Source organism: Myotis myotis, unplaced genomic scaffold (assembly GCF_014108235.1).
Source record: "Myotis myotis isolate mMyoMyo1 unplaced genomic scaffold, mMyoMyo1.p scaffold_m19_p_9, whole genome shotgun sequence".
NCBI lineage: Eukaryota > Metazoa > Chordata > Mammalia > Chiroptera > Vespertilionidae > Myotis > Myotis myotis.
In genome coordinates this window covers 30,658,366-30,675,372 of record NW_023416401.1, presented here as the reverse complement: position 1 = coordinate 30,675,372, position 17,007 = coordinate 30,658,366, and the positions used below count along the sequence as shown (strand labels likewise).

At 36.8% G+C, this 17,007-nt stretch overlaps 1 protein-coding gene across 4 annotated transcripts in view; it reads right to left on the bottom strand.

Moving 5' to 3' along the window:
* Nucleotides 1-5,013: 5,013 nt before the first annotated feature.
* Nucleotides 5,014-17,007, bottom strand: part of PTPN2 (protein tyrosine phosphatase non-receptor type 2) — a 67,563-nt gene continuing 55,569 nt past the window's right edge. The window contains exons 9-11 of one of the 4 annotated variants that reach the window (XR_004970134.1): nt 16,033-16,134; nt 8,724-8,833; nt 5,014-5,097 (exon numbers count right to left, since the gene is read on the bottom strand). Coding sequence is in view for 3 of the 4 variants with exons in the window: in XM_036323695.1 (XP_036179588.1) it covers nt 15,927-16,134 (208 nt within the window). In the remaining variant the exon portion in view is untranslated. Of the gene's footprint in view, nt 5,098-8,462; nt 8,834-9,439; nt 12,964-15,266; nt 16,135-17,007 lie in introns of those variants that run through there. The other 3 variants (XM_036323696.1, XM_036323697.1, XM_036323695.1) reach the window with 3 other exon arrangements.

Sequence of the window (17,007 nt, the reverse complement as noted above, 5' to 3'; positions counted from 1 at the left end):
CTGCTTCCAGGAGTTTTTCCATACAAGTGGCCTGTCTTTGCTCACAGTGTGGACTTTACTAAAATCTCTCAAAGGTTCACAAACCCTATATAAGCAGCATCTGGCCTCAGTGTACCCCATATCTCTTGCTAAGCAGCCCCAAGCCCAGCAATAGTAGCTGGCCTCAATTCCCAGTTTAGCCTCCCAGGCCCAGCACAAATGGCAACCATCTGCAAACCATTTTGTAGGTCATATTAGGTGGCCCCAGGCAGGGCACAGGCAGCAGCTGTCCTTGGCCTGCATCAAAGTCCCTCCCAAGAGGCCCCAGAACAAACACCCGATAACCAACTTTAGATCACACCAGATATTTCATGCAAGCAGAAACAAAAAAAAAAGCTGGGATAGCAACATTTATGCCAGAAAAAATAGCCTATAAAACAAGAGTCAAAGAGGGACCCCAGCAATTCCACTTCTGGGTATTGATCTGAAGAAACCCAAAACACTAATTTGAAAAGAGTTGCATCCCTATGTTCATTGCAGTATTATTTACAATAGCCAAGATATAAATGCAACCTAAGTGCCCATCAATAGATGAATGGATAAAGAAGTGGTGCATATATACAATGGAATATTACTTGGTCATAAAAAATTTTTTTACCATTTGCAACAACATGGATGGACTTAGAGGGTATTGTGTTTAGTGAATTAAGTCAGACAGAGAAAGACAAATACCATATGATTTTACTTATATAAAGAACAAAATAAAGCCGAAACCGGTTTGGCTCAGTGGATAGAGCGTCAGCCTGCGGACTGAGAGGTCCCGGGTTCGATTCCGGTCAAGGGCATGTACTTGGGTTGCGGGCACATCCCCAGTGGGGGATGTGCAAGAGGCAGCTGATCGATGTTTCTCTCTCATCGATGTTTCTAACTCTATCTCCCTTCCTCTCTGTGAAAAATCAATAAAATATATTAAAAAAAAAAGAACAAAATAAATGAACAAACAAAACATAAATCAACTCATAGATACAGAGAACAGATTGGTGGTTGATAAAGGTGAAGGGATTAAGCAGTACATACTGGTAGTTACACAGTAGTCATGGGGATGTAAAGTATAGCATAGGGAATATAGTCAATAATATAATAACTATGTGTGGTGTCAGATGAGCACAAAAGAGCATAAAGAAAGTATCATCCATAATCCTTACAGCCAAAATGAAAAACTATTGACTTCTGCTGTGATTCTACCTAAACATATACACCTATATATCTACAGATATAGACATAATTTAACTAAATTAACATAATATTGTATATAAAATTTTGAATCTTGTTTAAAAGCTATTTTTAAAAAATATTTTTATTGATTTTAGAGACAAAGGGAGGAGAGAGACAGAGAGACAGAGAGAGAGAGAGAGAGACATCCATGTGAGAAACAAATATCAATCAGTTGCTTCCCAACTGGGTGGGGATCGAACCCACAACCTGAGTATGTGCCCTGACTGGGAATCAAACCAGCAACCTTGTGGTGCATGGGATGATACTCAATAAACTGAGCCATACTGGTCAGGGTTCTTGTTTAAAACATTTTTAAATTACACAAATGATGAACCTGTTATCACCATAATAAATTCAAAAAATACAGACATTAGCCGAAACCGGTTTGGCTCAGTGGATAGAGCGTCGGCCTGTGGACTGAAAGTTCCCAGGTTCGATTCCGGTCAAGGGCATGTACCTGGGTTGTGGGCACATCCCCAGTGGGAGATGTGCAGGAGGCAGCTGATTGATGTTTCTCTCTCATCGATGTTTCTGACTATCTCTCTCCCTTCCTCTGTAAAAAATCAATAAAATATATTTAAAAAAACAAAAAACAAAAAATACAGACATTAAATGTTCCCTCAGCTCTTCCTTCCTGCCATGCCCCCTTCTCCCCAGAGAGACCACCATTCAGGTTTGGCCTGTATCCCCAATTTTTGTGCATTCCATTATGCAAGACATCAGTATGTCTAGCTTTCTATTAAAACATCCAGCAGAGGGCCCTAGCTGGTTTGGCTCAGTAGAGTGTCAGCCTGTGGACTGAAGGGGCCCAGGTTCCATTCCGGTCAAGGGCACATGCCTGGGTTGTGGGCTCAATCCCCAGTGGGGGGCATGCAGGAGGTGGCCGATCAATTATTCTCTCTCATCATTGATGTTTCTGTCTTGCTCTCCTCCCTTCCTCTCTGAAATCAAAAAAATATATTTTAAAAAAAAAGGAAATTGACAATTGAGAAAAACTTCTCCAAAATAGGCCGTGGCTGGGTAGCTCAGTTGGGTTAGAACATCGTCCCAATACACCAAGGTTGTGGTTCAGCCTTTTCCCGGCACATACATAAATCAAAACAATGAATGCATAAATAAGAGGAAAACAACTTGATGGTCATCTCTTTCCCCCTTCCCCTCTCTCTAAAATCAATCAATAAAGCCAAAACCGGTTTGGCTCAGTGGATAGAGCGTCGGCCTGCGGACTGAGGGGTCCTGGGTTCGATTCCGGTCGGGGGCATGTACCTGGGTTGCAGGCACATCCCCAGTGGGAGATGTGCAGGAGGCAGCTGGTCAATGTTTCTCGCTCATCGATGTTTCTAACTCTCTATCTTTCTCCCTTCCTCTCTGTAAAAAATCAATAAAATATATTTAAAAAAAAAAAATCAATCAATAAATTTGAAAAATTAAAAAAAAAAACATCCAGCAGAGGGAACTGTTGGACTATTTTCTCTCTTGATATGTCAGTTATACTTTTTTGTTTATAAAAAATCTGTCTTGGATATCATTTACACAATGCAGAATGGTGTATCAATTTATAAATATAGTAGTTCTACTGACTAACTTCTGATCTAAATAAAAATTTTAAATCTTATTTTCTTCCTTCAACTTTCTTGTTTGTTTGTTTTTATTTTCCTTAACCTTGAAATTATGTGGTTTTTAAAAGGATTATTGCTACTGGATATATTTTGAGGGGGGAGAGGAGGGAACGGGAAGCCCTGCTGTTGGCAGAAATAGAACTTTTTTTTCCCTTGAAAGATAAATCAGATAAAATGAAATGTGGTGAAGATAAAACTTTTATTTCATCTGGCAGTAATTCCATTTAAAATTCTAAATAGATTAGGATTTTTTAATGAAGTCTATCATATTTAGATATTCTTAAAATGTTTTGTTCTGCCCTGACCAGTTTGGCTCAGTGGATAGAGCGTCGGCCTGCAGACTCAAGGGACCCAGGTTCGATTCCAGTCAAGGGCATGTACCTTGGTTGCGAGCACATCCCAGTGGGGAGTGTGCAGGAGGCAGCTGAACGGTGTTTCTCTCTCATCGATGTTTCTAACTCTCTATCCCTCTCCCTACCTCTCTGTAAAAAATCAATAAAATATATATTTTTTTAAAGTTTAAAAAAATGTTTTGTTCTGAGCTCATAAATTCTGTGTATATGATTATTTCAGCAATATTTTATGTAAGTTACATACATATATGTTTATATATAGGTACCATATATGATTCCACAACAGTTCTCAATGAAAGAACCTGACCAAACTTGCCAGCGATTGCCCAGCCAGCATGGCTCAAAGATTGAGCGTTGACCTATGAACCAGGAGGGCACAGTTTGATTCCCAATCAGGGCACATGCCTGGGTTGCAGGCTCCATCCCCAGTGAGGAGAGTGCAGGAGGCAGCCAATCAATGATTCTCTCTCATCATTGATGTTTCTCTCTCTCTCTCCCGCTCCTTCCCTCTCTCTGAAACAAATAAAAATATACACATTTTTAAAACTTGCCAGCAATATTCAGCCTGTTTTTCTGATGTTGTGGTGGCTTTGTTACACTGAGCTGAATGACCAGTGTTTGCAACTGAATTCAACGTGCTGAGTGGCCATTCTTGACTGAAATTTTATTTAGGGGAAAGATAATTAGTGGTTCCTGAACAGAAGCCAACACTGTGTGGCCTTTCCCAGCTCCTACTTACTCCCACCCCCAGCATGGTTTCCCACTTCCCTTTCAATGTAAAATGATTCTTCCCAATACTGTTGTGAACAGCATTTTCCCAACCAAATCATTCTTTTCTCTGTCAGGGCCTTTAAAAAAAAAATCAGGCAGATGAATTTCAACAGAGAGAAATTCAGTTGCTTTTAAATACCTCACTTTTAAGGATTTGACATTTTAAACATTTGGTCTTGAGACAAATTTGAAAATGGTAATTATTCAATAAATATTTATTGAGCACCTACTATGTGCCAGGCACTGTTCCAGCACTGCAGACCCTGACCCTCTTGGGGAGCTAACATTCTAGCAAGCGATAAACAAGAAGTATAGCCCTAGCAGGTTTGGCTCAGTGGATAGAGTGCCTGTGGACTGAAGGGTCCTGGGTTTGATTCCTGTCAAGGTCGGTAGGGGGTGAGCAGGAGGCAGCTGATCAATGATTCTCTCTCATCATTGATGTTTCTATCTCTCTCTCTCCCTTTCCCTTCCTATTGGAAATCAATAAAAATATATTAAAAACAAACAAAAAAAACCAAGAAGTATAATAAAAGTATACTCTGCATAACATGTTGAAAGGTAACAAGCACTACAGAAAATGTAGATTAATCTGGGATATAGTCACCATTGCCAGATTGTTCTTTTATGTTACTATCTTGCCCAAAAATATCTAAAGCTTTCCTGAGTGTGTCACTCAAGCGTTTCTCTTTGCTCCTGGCCTATTCTCCCACCTGTTACTGGGCCATCTCCAAAAACTCAGGCCTGGATCCTCACTGGGTCCCAGCCTCCTTCCCATGCTCAAACCATTGCTCATGCTGTTTTTTGACTCTTAAAATGTGCTCCACCTTGGGCATATGGCCTATAAGAAATGTTGCTCCTTCCCCCCAAGTACTTTGGGGCCTCTGCAGAGCTCATCAATCTTTAAGTTCCCTGGTGTTTGTCATCTGCCCCCTACCCACCTCCCACATTCAGCGTCATCATATTCCTCCTTGAATTTTTACTTAATGATTTCTGAAACATGGTTATAGATTATATACCTGTGCAAATAATCAGCTTCTGGGAGGCAGACATCAACCTCAATGTGTAACTCAACTGCTTGCTACAGGTCCTCAGAAAATTTCCTGTTGTGAACATGAAGGATAAACCAATAAGTAGAGACACTTGTGTACAGTTTCTAAATTGATATACCAAACCTCTTTCCCCAATTCTTAGAGGGGGAAACACGTAAGCATGAGAAGATGCGTGCTGATTCTGTCATTCTATCTGCCAAACACCAGTTTTTAATCTTTGAACACTTGTTTGTAAAACTGATTTGACACAAGGAGTGGTATTTTCAAACCACTTTTCTATGATTTCTCTCTGGAAGCATTCTGTAAACAATATTTTGTTGCTTGCTTCTAAAACTCTAAATATTAGCCTGCTTTGTTGTTAAGTGCAGGTCATTAAAATCGCATTCAATCAAATCTCTATCACGGCTGTCAAATAAGTCTAGCTCAATTCTGTTTACTGTGCACCAGCCACACCAAGCCCGTAACAAGAAATGCCGACCATGGTCACAATTCAGAACCTGAGCTCTTCCAGATGCTCACTCCCACAGCTCAGTGGGGTCTGAGAGAAGGGAAGAATGAGAGCCATCATCATGTACCTGAGCTTGGGAGAACAAGAAAGCCTAATGAAATTGCTCATCATTGCCAATTAAGACAAATAATTGAGGATGGTTACTCAACAATTGAAAACTCACACTTAAGCCTGCCCAGTGTGGCTTGGTGGTTGAGCATCAACCTTATGAACCAGGAAGTCACGGGTTCGATTCCCAGTCAGGGGACATACCTAGGTTGCATATGGGAGGCAACTAATCTACGTTTCTCTCTCATATCATTAGTTTTCATTTAGAATGAATGTGTTTGTTACCACAGCCTATATCTTGCATAAAGCATTTTCTCTGAAACAACAGTTTTCTGTATTGTTCTCCTTTCATTACCTGAAAGCAGTGGTTCTCAACCTTGGCTGCACATTAGAATCACCTGGGAATCTTTTTAAAATCCTGATTTCTGGCCTCATCCTCCGGAAATTCTGTTTCTTTGTTATGAGATGGGACCACAACATTAGTAACAAAGAAAGACTTTCCGGAGGATGAGGCCCAGAAATCAGGATTTTAAAGATTCCCAGGTAATTCTAATGTGCAGCCAAGGTTGAGAACCACTGCCTTAAAGCCTAGCCAAGTCTCAATAAATCCTCTGCTTTAAAACTTCCACATGTCCTTGGGTGAGGACTAAATAAATACATTGTGCAGGAGGTAGCTGATAGATGTTGCTCACATTGATGTTTCTCTCTCCCTCTCGCCAAAAAAATCAATAAAAAATAAAAAATTGTTAAAAGTCGTAATTCCTGGAATCCAAAAATGGAATGGTAGTGGTCAGGGACTGGCAGGGGGATGGAGGTGGAGAATAGAAGTTACTAATCAATAGGCATAAATTTTCAGTTAAACCAGATGAAAAACAATATAGATCTGTATAACATAACTATAGACAACAATAACGTAGTGTATACTTAACATTGTTTTTTAAAAAATATATTTTGTTGATTTTTTTTTAGAGAGAGGAATGGAGAGGGATAAAGAGTTAGAAACATCGATCAGTTGCCTCCTGCACACCTCCTACTGGAGATGTGCCCGCAACCAAAGTACATGCCCTTGACCGGACTCGAACCTGGGAACCTTCAGTCTGCAGGCCAATGCTCTATCCACTGAGCCAAACCAGTTAGGGCTTAACATTTTGTTGAGGATATATCTCATGTTAAGTGTGTGTGTGTGTGTGTGGGGGGGGGGGGGTAGGAGAGAGGCAAAAGACTGAGTCAGACAACCCAGAGAGGTCTGAGTCTTAAGAAGAAAGCTTCAAAAGACTTAATACCATAACCAAGTCGTATAAAGTAGAAATGAAGAGTGTTGACTGTATCTGGCTATAATATGAGTTAAGATGACCTTACTAGGTCATTTGTGGAGTGATATGAGAAAGTCAGGTACTAGTGGGGTAAATATGGCAAGTGAGGAAATTGAAGCAGTTGAGTTCTGATAACCCTTTAATTCTTTATTGTTTAAAGTATTATATATGAATCCTTTTCCCATTGACCTCTCCCCGCTCATTCCTAACCACCCCCCCCCCCCCCGCCCCGTCCAGCACATGCCCTCACCACCCCCTACTGGCTGTCCATGGGTTATGCTTGCATACAAGACTTGATCTCTCACCATCATACCGCCCCCCCACTGCCATCCCCCCCACTCCCCACCGCATCCCCCCTGAGGTTGGGTGGTCTGTTCGATACTTCTATGTCTCTGGATCTATTTTTAGCTCATCAGTTTGTTGTTCATTATATTCCATATGAGATCATGTGATTTTATCTTTCTCTGACTGGCTTATTTCTCTGGTAACTCTTTTAAGCTTTGTTGAAACAATGGATTATCTTTGCTGTACCACTTTGTGGTATAATAAACTTTTCGTGCATTCTTTAGGAAATATTTAGCAAGGATTAATAGTTTGCTTACTCCTAAAAATAGACCTAAGAATCCCTGGAAAACAGTTGAAAAGAACATAAGGTTACCTAAAATTTTTAAAGATAAGATAGAAAATAAAGAAAAAAAGATAAAATAGGTTTATTCAATGAACAGTATTATAAAACTTTCACAGTTGGCAAAACAAAATAAATTATGAGCTGTTATAATGTTAAGGTGATGCTTATGTGATGCAGAGGCTTGAGTATCTTTGGACAACAAGAAAATCACCAATAACTTGACAACTGACTGGATACATAAACCAAACCCATCACTTAGTTGGGAATTTAAATGATAAAGGATGCCCTAGCTGGTTTGGCTCAGTGGATAGAGCGTCGGCCTGCGGACTGAAGGGTCCCAGGTTCGATTCGTCAAGGGCATGTACCTGGGTTGCGGGCACATCCCCAGTTGGGGGTGTGCAGGAGGCAGCTGATTGATGTTTCTCTCTCATCAATGTTTCTAACTCTCTATCCATCTCCCTTCCTCTCTGTAAAAATCAATAAAATATATATTAAAAAAAATGATAAAGGAGTCAAAAGCCTCACTCAGGAAAGAATTGCTGGTCTCTTTATAACAGGAAATGTTTGGGGAAAACAACATCTAACACAATATTGTGTTAGATAAATAACACTGTGATTTTTTAAAAAAATCAACTCAGCAAGTATAGCTGAGTTGCTATACTTATTTGGAATTAATACCATTATCCATATTACTATTTTTCCAAGCAGTAAAAGAATATTACTTTCCTTTTATTGTTTTTACCTAATCTATATTGATAGGCTACTGAGGGGTAACTAAAAAAAAAAACAAAAAAACCTCAAGAAGCAAGTGCCAGCGTTACATGTCAACTGTTTAGTTATAAAAAATTTGAGAGTAAATCCTAAAGAAAACATTATTTGAAGTACAGCTGTGCTAAGATAATGCACACAAACCAACATGGTCTATTTAATAAAAATATTTAATGCTGCCAAAAAGTATAAAAATACAGTAGAAGTGGCAGTACAATACAAAGTAGTCTCTCCTAATTTATTTCTTTTACATCTTTCCACATTTCATACATTAGATTAAAAAACTTAACAAATCATCAAATTAGAGAGTTCTGCAAAGTCTTCTGCTGGTGGTGCTCTTCTTTCCCTGGATGTAAAGTTTACTTTGTAAACAGATAAATGTGAGGCAATCTACGGGTTTATCAAGCCTCACATTAGTTTCCGGAGTGGGCTTCAGGTCTTGCTTTGCACATCAATGGTTCAAAATTTATAGCTGCAGAATATTCTCAAGTCATGAATACTTAGGTGTCTGTCAATCTTGGCCTAAAACATAAAATAAGAAGTCATCTATTCAATTCATATTTACCAAACACACAGATGTACACAGATACACACAAACATAAAAGGACTAACAATGAACTAAAAAGGCAACAAGAAACATTCCAACATATCACATTCAACCACACTTAAGTGCTTCACTGTATGTTGGTAAAATTGCTTAAGTGCTAGGTTTTCAAATAGAATTGGTGGTGTGAGGTAGGCTCATGTTAAAGCACCATAACTCATATTGTTTTTCCAGGAATTACTATGAATTTTGTTGGTCATACTATATTACTCAAGAAATAACCTCCATGTGAGATACTGACAGACAGGTTTTAAAAAAATAGATCCACCACAGTTTAGCAAGACTATATGTATGTGCTAGACTTACCAACACTTTTCCATTCAATTCAAAAGTCTAATCCAATTTGGACCTCCACTGTATCATACTGCTAAAAACATTATGAATGTAATGTTTGAACATTAAAATCACGGCCTATTAGCAGCATGCTTTTTGTCCTGAAGATAACATTAATGAATATAGCAATATAGAACTGGTGACACAATTTAGTTACTATCAATATAAAAGAAAACACAGACATAAAGTAATTGATTTATTGTATTTTAATGCCAAAAAGATAAATGAGAGTTTAAACAAACAATAGACAGATGAAATAGCTATTTTTAGGGCAGTTGAGTTTTTTATGTTATTTCACAATGTTTGCAAATAGCCAAACTTTTTAGATAAATGGTATTTTCATTCTTCCCCCAACTTCTCTCACTACAACAAAAAAATAACCCAAATCTAAGTACTTGTCATTATTGTATCCCCACATATATAAACAGGATATATAAACCATACCCACATATATTTTTCCAAAACATTTAGTCAAAAACCCCAAAATACCACGACTGGAGTTTCTCCTGACTACTGGCTCCTTCTACCGAAGGAAAGAACAATAGTACCAAGCACTCTGGTGTTCTCAATACCCGTTTTCTCAGATTTTCTAGCACCGACAGAGAAATGTCAAGTCATCAAGAAAACAGTCTCCTTAGACACCTGTGGGTCACAAAAACTACTATGGCTGCTTAATGTGCTGCTACAAAACACATCTTTATTCCCCAGCATTCACAAAATTGTTCAGTGAAACAAAGGAACTTAACCCAGCCAAAGTGCATGAAATAATGGTTTAAACTGAACATTTGGATGTTACAGTATTTCTCTGGTCTATTGGTAGTTTAAACTGTTTCATAAGATTTTTGTTTCACTTAAGAAATAGAGGGTTACTTTAAATGTTAACAAGTAAAAGTAGTTGCCTAATGTTTTTCAATCTAAATATCTGGTTTAAATATTGCATAAAAACAGAGTCAGTGTGACATAATGGAAAAAGTATGAGATCTGTAGTTAATGGAATTCTAAAGAGTAGAGTTTGAATCCCAGCTCTGGTATGTACTAGCTGAGCAAGCTTGAACAAGGTACTTATCTTTCGACTCAGTTTTATTACCTCAAAATAGGGGTAATGTGATGTATCTAGAAAAAGTACTATGGGGGTTAAATTTAGGTTATATATTTAAACTGATCGGCAGAACTGTAGCTATTCAACATACAATGCTGTCTTCCCCAACAGGGTATTAAAGACACAATTACCAAAGAAAATTACCATTTACAACAACTAAAAGAAACAGTGTTTTTAAAAATTCACTTTTTTTTCTTTTTAAGTATTATTATGGGGGACAAGAAAATAAGATGAAATCATTGGGAATGTTAACGATTTTAAAAGACTATTTATTTCCAAGACTGAAAAGACAAATGGGCTTCATTTTAGGGGGGAGGGGGGGATTCACCTGAATCATTTTTTGCTGTTTTATTTAACAAGATAAAAGTGAAATCGGTTCAAATAAATCAAGTGGAATTAATCCTGCTTGGTGCTTCCTTTGGAGCAGTAGCCCTCAGATACTGACCCCCCGTGCTAATGCTGGAATGGAATGAGGGCTGGGCTCACACACAGAGCAAAAGGTTCCCAAGCCGGCTCCACACCTGAAGTAATAGAAAATCAAAACTGCACCCAAAATTGGTTCTGCCACTGGAATAAGAAAAACTCCTCTAAGATAAGCAAAGCATTGCCTTATAAACAAAATGAACTTACCCAGTTTCCCTCTCTTGAATTCCCAAACTCAAAACAACTTTTTTATAGCAGACATTTGAAATATCAACACCATTACGTGTCTAAAACATCTATGCCAAATTAGAGCACCAAATGGTCTCTTTAAAGAAAAAAATTCCTAAGCAAGTCTCCTTATAGCTCCCCAAACATACTATGCCATGGAAAACCAGACAATATTAAAATCGACTCTGTAATATCCTCACTAAATCCCATAATTCTCATATTCCACTCAAAATTATAAAACCAAAATAGAGTTCAAAAGATTGAATTTTTCCCTCTCCTAGTGGATTGCACAGAGGTGTCAGAGCACTTTAACATGTTTTCATTGTCAGCTGTTCAGACTGTTACTGATCAGGACAAAGCCTCCCAAACCAAGCAGTGGCTTCTTGTCTGAACCGCCGCTTACACTTGGCTGCGCTCTGTGATGGAGTGAATGCATACGACTTGAGAAAAGGATCAGCACTGACTGTGAGGAAAAATTCTCCCCAAAGTTTCTAGAATCCAGTGGCCAAATGAGGTAACCCTTTCTCTGAAGAGTATCGAGAGAAAACACTTGTGCTTAGAGCAATCTGAATGTGATGAATGTCCCTACTGTTGAGGGAAAAATGAGACAGCAAACCCATACCATTTCCCTAGAAGTTTTTTCTTTAGCACACTACCTAATCAAGTGGATAGCATAAAATTTCCAAATCTTAAAAGCTTAAATTCCCAAATCTGGATGAACAATGAAATGGCTCCATTATGGCCAGGTACATGGATATAGCCGATAAGTACATAATTTCTGGAGTGAGGATTCTTGAGTAGAACAAGCATTGTGGAGCTTCCACAATCTGAGTTTCTTCCCACCGAGGCATGTTATCACTCATATTCAGTGGAACAATAGATGGCTAGAATTTCTAACACATCCATTGCTGTAAGGGCTGCTGGTATTCCTGTCCCATAAACAGTGTTTTGAAGGTAGGTATAAGGAAAAATGCAATCAGATTCAAACCAATTAACTAAGAGAAAAGATTTAAAAAAAACACACAGGTCAATTCCAGAATAAATTATTCAAAGAATGACCAAGACCTGTGGGGAGAACTTCATTTTATTATGTGGGAAAAATAATATGTCTCTATTTTTCAAAATTTCATTTCATAAGGTTTTGTGCTCCTACCATCTAAATAAGTCAAAGCCAAAAAAGGGTTTCTTAAAATAAGAGACATAATTAACTGCTAATGTAGAAATGAGAACACAGGAGCACAGTGCAGACATTTCTGCTGTGCACTTAGTCCCAGACTAGGATCAATGCACCAAGTTCCAACGTCAGCCACCCTCCACCCCTCCACCCTCTGCTAGTGTGCAGCAGACTAAGAGATCCACACTCCCTGCCCCCTGACAAACCCATGTGGACCCATTGGGAGAAAAATAAGTTAATGTTGGCAGGCATAACTCCTAGACTCTTGCCTGAACACAGATATACATAATAAGCATTAGGCTTATAATAGACTACATAAAAAATCTCTATAAGATTTATATCTGAAAGTAAAAATCTAGGACAACTAGATTTAAAATATAATATAATAGCCAGGCAGGCATTTTGGAAATGTAGGTACTCATTAAAATAAGAGTATATAATGGTCAATATAAATATTTCTAATGTAATCAGGTTCTGGCCTGCATTTCTATAGAATCTAGTCAGAGATATTTTTCAAAGAGGGAAATATGATTTGTACAAGGTTATGTCTTTCTTGGAGAGATATCTAATTCTAAAATAAACTATACACATGAGACTTTTCAAAGATAGCGTAAAAGAATGTAGAAATGTCAAGTCTCAGGTTGATTATGACTTAATAATAACACCACCTACCTCAAAAGCTTGTTGTGAGGATTAAATAGGATAATATAACATATGAAAAGTGCTTAGCACAGTGCTTGGCACACAGTAAACGATCAATAAATGGTAGCAACCATCACTTTGAATTGATGCTGAAAACAAAGAAGGAATTGATATTAAAACTGAAGGACTGCTTGATGTCATAAACTACTTTATAAACCAGTATGTACCTTTTGATTCACACCATCAATTCTAGTTTATATAAAAATATTTATAAAATTAATGTAAGCGTTACAACTCCTTCCTCTGACATACCTGTTAAGCAGAGCTACTTTATTTTGTAATCAACAAGATTTTCACTTCCTTTCTCTTTTTATGTTCATTCCTTGATAGAAATATTAACTCACAGTGAAATGGACCAAAAAGATAGAAAATCAGAGAAAATATAGAAAATATTCTTTAAACATGAGAAATGGTCTTTATATTGTTCTAAAGTTCTCTATTACATTTTTAAGCCTCTTAAGAATTCAGAAAAAGGGTATTATTTTAATTTTACATATGGTTAAATTATATATGGAGAATTGTATTTTTACATATATGTGCAAGCATAGATAAAAATCAATATAAGATAGCATAAAATACTTGGTGAAACCTGGATATACACAGTTGGTGTAGCCAGAGAAGATGGCATTAAATCAAAGGCTACTGTCAGTTTATTAGTAGGAGTAAATATAAACAAAAATGAACTGGATGTTATTGTAAATGTTCTTTTCTTAATGTAAATAATAAAGCCTCTGACTTTAAAAATATCCTTTTTTCTTCCTTAACCTATTAAAAATATTACTACTTCACTAAAATCAAACTATACAACTGACTCTGAAAATCTGTTAAAATTAGAAAATATTATGAAGACCTAAGCATACACAAATTGTGTAAATATGTAGAACCCGTCATGGATTAGTAACTTTTTCCTCTGGCTGTTACCTGAGAAGGCAGGAGTCATGTTTGTGTCCTTCTCTCTGATTAGCACCCCTCATTTAATAAAGGGTCAGGATGAAGACTATAGGCACCACAGCATGTTGCCATATATTATCAATTAGTACATGGCACCTATTATTATTGTTGGTAAAAACTTAACACACTATCCTCAAGGACCTGCTTGGAGGAGGTAAGATAACTAACATTGCAGAAGTTCATCAACAAATGTTTACTACACTGACTATAATTTTAAAAATGTTACAACAAACACCACCCAGAAGGACAGAAAGCAGACAAAAAGCAAAGCTGCGATACTGAATCCAATGAAGCTCATTCTCCTGCAGTGGGGCAGTGTGCATTATGATCAGCATTTGCTTTCCATAATAAGTCTTTACCTTTTTGTTTAAAGCAAGGCTATCTTCAACTGGAAATTTAATATGGTCTAGCCATATTTGAGTTGCAGAATAATACAAAGCAAGACAAGTTGGAAAGAAAGATTTTAAATAATAATGAACTAAAACATAAAGGTCTTGGTGCTTGAACACAGATTTAATGCAGACAGACATAAGAAAATGTCCCTCTTACCTCCTTTCCATTTAAAGGTTACAGGACACAGTAATACTGAATTAGGACACAGGCAGAAGTTTATTTAATATGTAGTACCACCTACATCCTCTTTCATACTTGCAGCACAATTAACACATTCAAGAAGGCTACCAAATCAACTTAAAACATCTGTCAATGGTTTTCAAACTGTTTTTTTAAATTATAACTAATCCCTTAAAATAATTAAACTTCATGCAAAAATCTTACGTAGTATATAGAAGAAATAAAGGAGAGAGATGGTCCGGTTGAAAGTAAAGGTTGATACCTTGGAGTCTTTCCTACCACTTCTTGTTGACCCCTTAGAAATCTAATGAGCACAGTTTGAAAACCAGTAAAATAATGATATTTCATTATTTCAGCAATTAAATGTATAACAACTATTTAAAGTTTAAGTTAAATAAGTTGAACACTTAATGGAATGTAGGGTTTGAAGAAAACTGCCATTCCAGCAGCAGTTAAATTCATTAAACAATATACTTTAAAAATACCCATTAAGAAGTTAAAGGGACAATGTAAAGTTTGTAAATCATCATACTATTTATTTAAGTAGAAAGAACTTAAAAATATTTATTTCAAAATTCAGTCTAGTATACTGAAATCATGGCAGTAAAATGCTGCTCCTGATTTTTATTTTCTAAATCATGATTTACCCCAATTATAAATTAGGGTAGTTACATTGAAATCGTCATAAAAAATAAGAAGTATAAGTAATGGGCTTTACAGAAACCATTACAAAGTCTTGATCAACTGTATTACCTGACTATTCAGTAAGGAGAATTTCCTTTCAAATATATTTTTAGGGGAAAATTTTGTTTCTTTGATTTTCTTTTTAAAATTGGAAAAACCATAAAACATAAAAGAAATGCATAGATATGGTAAAAAAAAAAAATGCTTACTAGGAATTCTAACTGCTCAAATTTCTCCTTATGAAAATATCCAGTACAATTGAACCACATACAATTTTTTATTATAACAAATTTTTCAAATTTAGCTTTCTAAAAAAGTACATTTAACTACAAAAGTAAGATTAAATATTTATAAAATATATTTACCTTGAAATGGTTAAGAATATAAATTATTGATGCTCATGTCAATAGTACAGTATACATTACACACATTATTTAAAGGTCATTTTCTTTTCAGTAATATAATGTAGATAAAACCACGATATTTATTGCTTGTATCAAGTGCAGGTTAAAATCCAGGTAGCATCAAAAACAAATCCTTGTGATAAAGGATCTTCCTCAATTTGGTCAGGTGAAATATTACGTTTAACATGTATGAATACAGTTGCAAAATGTACCAGTTTTTAACAGGCATTAGAGTCTTTATTTTAGATCACCGTTTACAACTTGGGGATAGTGCCCTGAGATGTTGGGCTGAGGACTGAATATATTATTTATCTGGTTGGTGTCTATTCTACTGCTCCATTTTGGGGGATATGAGAAGTTCGCTAAGAGAAAAATCCTTGTGATTAAATGCAACACTGTCAGCTATTAGTGCAGAAGCTTGCTGGGCACAATTGTATTATTTATAGGACACTCTGCTGAAAAAACAGTGTCCAGCCAACAAAAGCGCCAACCAAAATGACTGACACAAACCCCATCTTAGTGAAAATAGGTTGCCAATATAACCACCTTTTTCTTTTTCGTTCAGTCTCATTTAGCCTCTGTTTCATCTGCTGCACCTTCTGAGCAGTGTTAGCTTTTCTGTCTTCTCGAATTCGTTTCCGTAGAACACTACGAATAAATATGAACAAATTATAAGAAGTGCTTGGCAGGACTTAATTACTCTCATACAGAGGACCTAACCTCAAATATCCACACTTCCCACACACACACGTTTTTCAACTCAAACATTGTAATTTTTTTTTAAAAGGAAAAGATTTGGCTCAAATAAACTCTTACGAAAATTCTCAAAAACATAAACAACTAAAAGGGATAAAAAGCCTCAGTACTCTAAACGGTCCAAAGATGTGTTCTGATAATATATAAAACATTAACAAATACTTTTAGTAGGACCTGATAATAAGCATTGAGCTTTCTTTCTTGAACTGGTGACTGTCAGTTTTCTTTCTTTCTTATTTTTTTTCTTTATTGATTAAGGTATTACACATGTGTCCTTATCCCTCCCTTGCCCCTTACACCCCACTCATACCCTCACCCCCCTGGTGTCTATGTCCATTGGTTAGGCTTATATGCATGCATACAAGTCCTTTGATCTCTTTTCTTTCTTTCTTTGCTAACCAGCCAGAAGTGGAAAGATAAGCGGGTCCCCTATCATCTGATCCCTTTTGTGTTTATACTTGATTTTTGACAAAGCCCTTGATAAAAGCCATCAACTTATTATGTCCAAGAATAGTCTGTCGTGGGAGTGCCTATTACTCTGTCCATACACATCTCTAGCTTTCATTTGCTTAATACAGAATTTATGTTCCAATGGAAGCTCTTTGATCTCCAAGATAATGACCCTAGGACTACATAAAGAACAGCAAAAGGTAACATGTAAGTTACAATTGCCTATATTACTGCAAAAAACTAACCAGTCTTCCTGCCTCCAAATTAAACATTGCCACAGTAATTTTCCTAAAGCATGGCTTTGATCATGTAGCT